This window comes from Coregonus clupeaformis, chromosome 36 (assembly GCF_020615455.1).
Source record: "Coregonus clupeaformis isolate EN_2021a chromosome 36, ASM2061545v1, whole genome shotgun sequence".
Taxonomy (NCBI): domain Eukaryota; kingdom Metazoa; phylum Chordata; class Actinopteri; order Salmoniformes; family Salmonidae; genus Coregonus; species Coregonus clupeaformis.
In genome coordinates this window covers 9303213-9312991 of record NC_059227.1, presented here as the reverse complement: position 1 = coordinate 9312991, position 9779 = coordinate 9303213, and the positions used below count along the sequence as shown (strand labels likewise).

Below are 9779 nucleotides of genomic sequence, written 5' to 3'. Positions count from 1 at the left end.
CCATATGAGGTGGCAAGACTGCACAAACAGATCTGGGACCAAGCTAATATAATACAGTAAAGTCCAGGGTTGGGGTCAATTCAAATTCAATTCCAGTCAATTCAGAAAGTAAATCAAATTCCATATTTTCCTCATTGAAAAGCATTGAAGAGAATTAGAATTAGAGTTTGAATTTCAATGTATTTCCTGAATTGAAATAGAATTGACCCCAACCCTGGTAAAGCCTCCCAATGCCTACTGCCAAAACGTATTCTAGTTAGGAAATAATGAATGGATCAATTGATGAGTGAATTGAAGATAATTTTGTTAAGGTTGTTCTTGAATTATGAAGAGGAGAGCACAGGCAGTTCTTCGTTCAGATTACTGGCATAGTCCTGAGTGGTTAGCAAATGATGCATAAAATATCAGGTGATATGTTTTCTTTATTATTTTTGCAATAGTTGCCAGAGACTGAAATGTGTATTTTACTTTGATCACTTGTTCTGTTCTTATTTACTCAAGTTATTTACAATGTTATAGCATTACATAAATAGCACTTTGTATTTCAGACACTAATATCCTGATCTATACATATTTCCGGGACAAATCATATTAATAAACATTTAAATGAAATTAGTATACTGTTTTTCTGCTAATGTCTTGGGCACACCTAAAATATATGGGACATTCAAGGTTTTATGCCAAAAATAGTATGATGATGGTACCAGCTGCAGTACCATCCTTCTAGTTCTCCATCATGGTAGCGGGACCAGAGGTACCTCCAGCTGCTGCCAGATCCTGGTGCTTCCCAAGCTCTGAATCCTGCCCTGGGACACCCCACCACTTCTCTGAGGCTGCTTCCCTTGGCAGAGCACACCCGGGGGAGGCGTGGGCGGGGGAGATGAGGGCTGCTTGAAGATCCCTGCATTACCTCACCAGTTAAGGCAAGGGGAGGGAAAGAGAGACAGAGAAAGAGAGGGATGGTTGGAGAGGGAGGACGTGGACCACGATGCGCAGCAGAGAAGCTGTGACTGGAGATTGTTAGAGGGGCTGGGTAGCTGTGGTCAAGAGCAGTCAAGCTCTGGGTCTCTGTTGGTCTTCAGTAGGGTGGCTGGGTATCTGTTTGGGGCTGGTTGGTCTTCAGTTAGGTGGCTGGGGATCCTGAAGTCTTCATGGCTGAGAAGCAGCTGGAGGATCTTAAGTCCATCCCAGCAGAGCAGACAAGGATGGATCCACAGAACCAGTCCAGTCTGAGAACACCGCAGCCTGGACACAGACAGTCCACACGCAGGGATCCTAAGAAGTGGGTAAGTAAAATCTCTACAGAACCTGGAGGGAATAAAGTAGACTTGTGGGCACTTCAGGGATATAGCTTGAAAGTAATTGAAAAGAAACAGGTCATCTCAGCTATACTTGCTTCCATTTATGTTAATTAGCTCTACAAAATTACATTGTGAATTCTTTCTGAATTACACAATCTCAGCTATACTTGCTTCCATTTATGTTAATTAGCTCTACAAAATTACATTGTGAATTCTTTCTGAACTACACAATATTTAGAACCGTCACGTTACATATTTGCTAAATTAACTTCACACATCAGATCTTGTGGTATGGAAACTGATGTTATAGTGCACTCTGATGTTGTGTACCAACTTAAATCTGTAATTTGAAATTCATTGTTATGACATTCTTTTCTAATTTCCTATCTCCATATAAATGACGGCTCATTTACCATGTAATCATATAAGTGTCTCTGCTCCTCCTGCGTGGTCCAGGTGTGGTCTGGGTGTGTTAATGGGGTGCAGCCCAGCAGGGCCATGAAGTCCCAGCACTCCCCAGAGAACGCTGCCAGGGAGAGGAGCCGTGTGCGTAACCTCCGCCAGGCCTTCCACAGCCTACAGGCAGCCCTGCCCTCCGTCCCCCGTGACACCAAGCTCTCCAAGCTGGACGTCCTGGTCCTGGCCACCGACTACATCGCCCACCTTACTGAGACCCTGGACCAGGGAGGGCCTCTGTCTGAACTCACACTACCCCCCAGGGCAGGGGGCTACCTCCACCCAGTCAAGGTTGGTGACATCAAACTACCTGGGTGCTTATCTTTTTAGTTCCTTGGTCATCATAGTTTATAAATCTGTTCATCATCATCTCTTCGTGTTTCATGTCATAAATTCATGTCCAGACATTCAGTTAATATCAGAGTGAATTGTAGTGTAATAAAAGGATGTCCATAGTAGGCATCAATACTTACATTATCTATATGACTATAATCTATAATTTGGTATGTTTATTATAATCATACAGACTAACTATAGTTGAACATGTCTCCTGTCCTGACAGAAGTGGCCAATGCGCTCCTTGCTGTACTGTGGGAGTGTAGGAGAACTTCTGTCAGCCAATCAGACGCCAGCGTCAGGGGAGAAGGAGACACATCCACTGACCCCTACCCCAGAGGTCAACATGGACCGATCTGTTTAGTACTAGGAGCGATGAAATGCCAATATATCCAACTGTGATGTTTATGAAACTGCAGTGAATAACAATGTAAATGTAAAGTATGTGCTAAACACGGAAACCCATACAATGTCAAGGCGATTAGATACAATGATCAAGATATAAAATACAAACTCAAAGGATCGCTCTGCTTAGCACATTGTACCACTTATTTATTACACTGCATAAAACATGAATCACTAAAAGTGTGTAATATTTTGTTATGATCAAAGAGTGCAAAGTTGTTTTTTTAGGCTTTTTTGGGGGTCTCAAAGCAATGTTGACCATTTCAGTGACTTATTGTGTTTTTAGCTTTAAGATTAATTAAAGTTGATCTTTATCCCTGTCTCCTGGATTGTTTTATTTTTAGTGTTGTAGTTGTGTTGGTGGTGGGAGGGAAAGGATGGACAGATTAACAGAAGGGGAGGATTGTTGTGAGAACACTTGGCAACCATTCATTCAGCTGAGGAGCCCTGAGTACTAGTCCATATCTGTGCAATAATGACCGCTTTCGAGTAAACATTTATTCACACAGCAGACAAACTTTGCTAAGTTGATGTAAATTACTTATCGAAATCACGTGATGGCTTTGTATGAGCTATCTGACATACTTGCACGGTTGAGTGATCTTAAAGACTTTACTTTATATTACAGTATTTTGGTGTGTGTGTGTGTAATTTCTTGTCTCCTAGCAAAAAGTATCTTCCAGAAAATGTACATTACCTTGACATAATGAAATCATGTGGCTTTGGTAGACACGCATTTCATATTCTGCTATTGACCAAGAAACACACTTGTGACAAACACAATGGAACAATAATTTCAACTCCAACTAATGTTTTAACAGACTATTGCTAAGCTGCTTAAAGTATTTGTGCTCAGGCAGACAGAGACAGATTTTGTTGGCTGTAACATGGACGAGACCACAGATCCCCTTGAGCAACATGGGCTCAGGTCCACGAGAAACGGTACAGCGTTCAAGGCTAGCTCTATAAATCTGTCGGGGGGGTCTGATAAACCCCCCTCTCTCATATTAATGGATAATTTAGACCTGCCAAAGATGTGCTACTAAGGCAGGGGTTACAGAGGGAAAGGAGAGGGCAGAAATGTTGGTGAAACAATGCGAGACAGACAGTAATGCACAACGTTCTAGCATTCCCACTGAGGTTACTTTCTAGTCTAGATCAGAGGATAAAGCATGGAGGCTCTGTTGCACTGGTTAATAAAATGTTTGCGCTTTCATTTAAATGATCACATTCTCATTTTTTATGGCAAGCACATACTGTATGCCAGGACATGGATTTTCCAATGGCATTATTTCTGTACCAAGTGACCTCAAAGTGAGGGTCATCAACTAAACAAACTTGATTTAAAGGCTCTTTTGGCTTGAACTGCAAATAGATCTCTAGGTGTGTCTGAATGTGGATATTTGTGCCAATAAACCCCTATAACCCTGATCTCCCTTCATGTTAGGAGATAATCAACATAGTTTCTGTATCTCCAGCTCATTATATCCAGTACACACTGATTGCTGAGGGAATTTATTAAGCTTTCTGTCCAGCCTCCCCTCGTTGGCCTGGCCTAGCTGGAACTAAGCAGAGGAAGAGAGGAAAGAGGGAGGCCAAGGAGGAAGAGAAGAAGAGTAGGGAGGAAGGCACAACTCAACAACTTTGTCAATAAGAGAGAGAAAAAGAGTATTTACTGTATGAGACGGGTTGATGGCTCGGTCCAGAGAGATGGCTAAGACAGGTTCCTAGTAAACTGCACCTCTCCACTAGCTTCCTTCCTGCTTGGAATTAGTAAAACCCAAGTATATCATTCCAGTCTGAAAGGCAACCATACTTGGCAACAGTTAGCGTTCCTTCTGTGAGTCTACCACTTTAATTAGTATATAACCAGAAGGAAGAACTGTAGTGGGGCTGAATGAGGTGCTTGGTGTGGTGGCAACAGAGGGTGTGCGGTCATTGGCACAAAGCTGGGATGGTAAGTGTTCCAACATCAGGCGGAGAGACGCCACAGGAGTGGCATGTGACCCAGTGACACAGTCACAATGACCCACCAGAGGAGGAGCAGGGAGAATGAAGGCTACAGGATACTGCAGTGATAACAGCCCTCCCTTGGGACACAGTGGAAGGCTCTCACTCCCTCTCCCTCAAAATGAAGGCTGATCGAGCCCTCAGAGTTTGTTTTATCAAATTGACCTACAAGATATTTCCTCAATAACGGATTTAGTAGATGTATCCACTGTCCATATGCATACTTACCGAGGACAGGACACAAGACAAAACATCTGACAAAGCACAAGTCCAATCAAATGTTTTATTTTCAATAACAGAGCAACAACGATGGATGTTACCACAATTTATTCACTTACAAACATTGAATCTTGAGAAATCATGCCCACTAGGGTGGTCAGACACAGATTCAGCCTCTATTGAAGACTTCGCTCACAGACCTGGGTAGTGTTCAGTAATGTCCAAAACAGAGAAAATTTTTGCAAACTGAAAAGGTACCACTTGAGCTTTTCCAAAAGGGAAGCTCAATTCAGTTATTTTTCAAAAACTTGGCTCCCAATGCCATAATGAACAGGACACAGATCTCTTTCTGCTTGGTGAATGAATGAGAGTTCAACTCCAACCCATCACAGCTGCCCCTCTGTAGTGTGCTCCTAGGATGAGCTAATCAACTTCCATGACATCCAACAATATGAAAAAAATTAAATCACAATACAGAGATCATATGAAGGCACAGCCAAAGCAGTGTAGTTGACCAAACTCCACTGCTTATGGTTTTTTGGAATGCATAATAGGAAGAATTCATACAAATGGAAGAACAAATATTGATAATAAATATTGAGTCAGAATATTTATTATCTTTTGAAATTACGAAGTGCCATGCTTCTCTCTCATGGCCAAGTGCGTTCTAAATTTACTCTGAACTAAACACATCTCATAGTAAATTGGTATTAATCCTATGGATATAGGCTATTCAGGATTGATCATTTTAGGAGGCAAAAGTTGACAGATTTGAAACTTTACGTTTCAGGCGGTAAATTGTCTTATTCCAATCTATGATTTAGCTGGTGCAAGCAAACTCAATACAACCGTTTTGGCCTTCATATTCACGTGTCGCTCTACAACTCATATTTTCTAGATAGATGGCCGTGCCAACTTCAGAATAAGATAACAGAATAGGTCTCGATGGTGCTGAGTAGATGTTAGCATTACTAGAACACAGTGCTAAACCCACATTGGGTAAATTTACATCTTGAATAACAATATCTCAGCACTTCGGTCTGTAAATTAATCCAAAACATGTCCTAGAAAGGGGTGGTCTTCACTTAATTTAAAGTTTAGCGTTACAGATAAACACTTCAAGTAATTTCAGGTATGACAAAAATAAATCAATTTAGTCATATCTTATAACATACATAGACTCTTTATCAAACCAACTTTTATCAACTTTGTCGGTCACAGGATGTCAATTCAAAAAGGACAAAAAACCTCTATGAACAATATAAATGTTTTGTTTGTGAATGTTACAGCAAGAAGGGATAGCCCTAACAACAACTTCATTACGCACTAACATACAGAAAATGTTAGGTTGAGTTTGAAGTTGCTTTGTTGTGCAAACACTGAGAAATAGTACTACACTAACTACTTGACCACTTCTGCCCTCCATTCACAAAACATTTTATGGTACTTGCATATAGAAAGGGGGATAACTAGTCAGTTGTACAACAATGCATTCAACTGAAATGTGCCTTCTGCATTTAACCCAATCCCTCTGAATCAGAGAGGGGAGGGGGGGGGGGGGCTGCCTTAAATCGACATCCACGTCATCGGCGCCCGGGGAACAGTGGGTTAACTGCCTTGCTCAGGGGCAGAACAACAGATTTTTCCCTTGTACCTGCCAGGCTACCTGTCGCCCCTGAAACGTTCCACAACATAGTTCCATTTGCTACAAATGGAAATGAAGTCAATGGAAATATAGATAATTCATATATTCTCTCTTTTAGCAATGAAACTATTAAAACATGAAGTGATGACATCATTTTCTATATGCTTTGAATGAGAAGAGGTATTTTTCAGTGGGGATGAATGAACAACATTCCTTGCTTGTATCGGACTGTAATATAGCCATAGGGTCCTATGCCAAATTTGCCTGTATGTCATTGATAACAATGGTGTCAGAAGCCTAACAGCATGGCATTGTCAGTACTGTCATAACATTGGCCCCACAATAAATTAATAAATATATATATGCCCATCCATAGCCAGAGTTTCTTTATTCCCCATAAAAGGTAGACAGGGTAAAAGGCAGGTAGAATATGGCTCTAAAGAATTTTTACGTAAAAACGCTCTTTGGAAACAAGTAAAGTAGAATGGTATGGGATGAATGAGTCATTATGTAGTCAATCACAAGTTAGACCAACCCAAACCACAGTAAGACAGATGGACAGGCATGTCACTGGAGTCCCCAACTACAGATACAACCACACAGAGACAACACACACAAGTACACTCCCTGTTTGAGGAACAAACAGGTCATATGGAATCACAAACTCAACACATAAACCAGATAATCTCAACAGAGTACTACCACATTACCCTGACTTGAATTCTGTAGTGTGTTTCGGTATTCCAGTGCATGGGAGGAACACAAAATGAAGATTTTGAACAGAGAATGACATGAAAATTCTTCAGATTGCAAAAATGACATTGAAACATGAAAATGAAACATTTAACAAATGACAATTAAAATTCAACATCTGCACTGCAGGTTTCATATTCATCAAATGACCAATAAAAAAAATGCAATGTTCTTCATAATAATAACAACGTTAAATCAACCGCCGATACTGTTATGGCAAAACATTTACATCATTAGATAAAATGGGCACTTACAAAAACAAACTACAAAACATTGTACTTTTTTTTGTTTTAAAGTGATTGGAATTTTTCCCCTGGTACATTGAACATCAAGAAACAGCGAAGTGTCAAAAGGAAACCAAGTCCATCAAAGATACAACCAAAGAACATAATCTATTAGTCTACTCTAAGATTTCTGAGTACTGTACTCTGTTGAACCATCAAAATGGCTGCAGTTGTTCCCTTCACTGTAAATATCCTCTGTTAGAGCAGTGGGGTGGACGAGCAACAGGTCATACATGTAAAGCTAACAAACATCCAAGACACACATGGAGAATCATTATACTTGTACTTGTGCTATACAGTATAAGTCTACTGTATCACAATCCTAATTACACACTGATCAGTAATCAAAATGAAACTACATTCATACACTGCCTACTAATGAGGCACTTTATTAAACTATGGGATCTACAGTGTGACTGGACTGCGAGGACAAGGTATTCTACATGCATTAATGTCACTAGCTAACCAGCAGTTTATCTGGTTCTCTATTAAGTAGTAGTGTAGACTCCATGACCTTGCGCTCTCTGAAAACGTGATCCCAGTTAATGACAAATGAGGTGATGTCTTGAGCTCCAGCTTCAATATATACCCATGTGCCACGTATGGCACGTTAACCTTATTTAAACACTCTTAACTACCTCTTTATTAATTTACTATAGCAAGGCAAATGTTAAACAAAGGCCATGTAAAGAAAACAAACATAAGGAGCTTTGGGAACCAAAGCTTCCGACTAAAACACAGACTGTGCTTTCTGTCATGTCTACTGGGACATAAAGGATTTTCTTTTGTAAAGGCCGAGGCTGCGGATCTGAGTTCTTTGGAACCCTCTTCCCGATAGCTAAAGGTTAGAAGATTCTGCGCATGTGCGGGATTCTGTACTTTACGCAGTCTATGCTCTACTCGTTCAGCTGCCCAGAGAACAGGCTGCACTGGCGAATGGTGCTGGCTTAAGTTGGATCAAAACTGAATCAATGTCTGCAAGATCACATGATGATCTCAATCAGTTTTATAGGGTTATGCATTTAGATCTTCTTGAGTTATGTAGTGTTGTTTTGAATTTTGTGGTGAGCTAATTTTTTAGCAGACGGTATTAACATTTATTATTGGTTTACCTAATAAATTACTGGGAGTTTATACATAGTGTGCGACTCTTGTTTTTATAGTTAACAAGCTGTAGCATACCTGTGTTTTCTTTCAATCAAAACACATATTTTGCCTAGTGGCGCATGTTGTTGAGCTTTGGCCTCATGAGAGAAAAATGTGACACTTCGCACAATCAGCCTAAAATGAGGTGATGTTTTTTGCCTAACGTTATACTATGCAATTATATTCGGTTCTGTTATGTAGAATACTATCATTATGTTGTCTTGCAGACATTGATTCAGCTTTGATGTAACTTTATTAAACAAGCACCATTTCGCCAGAGTAGCCTGCTCTCTGGGCACTGGGGTCAGCCCAACGAGTAATGCAGACTGTGTGTAAAGTAGAGAATCACGCACATGCACAGCTTGGAACCTTTAGCTGTTGGGAAGAGGGTTCCAGAGAACTCGGACCGCAGCCACTCCGTTAAAAAAATTCTAATAGTTAATCTGACATACTTGCTTAATCTTCTCTATAAAAATAATATGCAACGACAGTTAAATCTAAAGTACCTCTTCTCTGCCTGCTCATTTTTCATTTTAGTCATTTAGCAGATGCTCTTATCCAGAGCGACTTAAAGAAGCAATTAGGGTTAAGTGCCTTGCTCAATGGCACAGACATATTTCACCTAGTCTGCTCGGGGATTCAAACCAGGGACCTTTCGGTTACTGGCCCAACGCTCTTAAATCACTAGGCTACCTGCTCTCTACCTGATTCTCTGATAAATAGAAAGACTTGGGTCCATTTTCACAGTCATTGGAACAACTTAGTGCGTATGTCCACAATCTTTCAATCATAATTGAACAAAATCACAGAATGCCAATCACAGCCCTTTGGTTCAGTCCAGGCTCTTAGATCTACTAACTGGACAACAATGAGACTTCTCCTCAGCTCTGAGCATGATTGCAACTTGTGTTGCGTTAGTATTTCTCCATCGAGGAATCATCTCAATTCAGACATTTTTGCTCTTCTCAAAACTCCAGTTTCATAAGTAGTGATTTCCAGTTACTTCAGTTTAGGGAAACTGACCAGTGCCATCGTTAATGAGGTACCAATGAATTCAAGATACACCTGGACCCCCATCCACAAGTGCACTATTCTTCATTATAGCAGAGGACTCTGGCACTCTTAAAAACCACCAGATATTTGTGGTGTATCAGTTTTTCCAGGAAGTAAGGGTCAGGGGTGAATCTCCCTGTTCCTTCGCATTGACCCTGTGGTACTTGATGG

The 9779-nt window shown here is 40.6% G+C and overlaps 1 protein-coding gene across 1 annotated transcript; it reads left to right on the top strand.

Moving 5' to 3' along the window:
- Positions 1-942: 942 nt before the first annotated feature.
- Positions 943-2812, top strand: LOC121552780 (transcription factor 24-like). The gene is made up of 3 exons (XM_041865812.1): positions 943-1286; positions 1758-2048; positions 2320-2812. The coding sequence occupies exons 1-3, from the start codon at positions 1152-1154 to the stop codon at positions 2455-2457; spliced, it is 564 nt and encodes a 187-aa protein (XP_041721746.1). The 5' UTR covers positions 943-1151; the 3' UTR covers positions 2458-2812.
- Positions 2813-9779: the final 6967 nt, after the last annotated feature.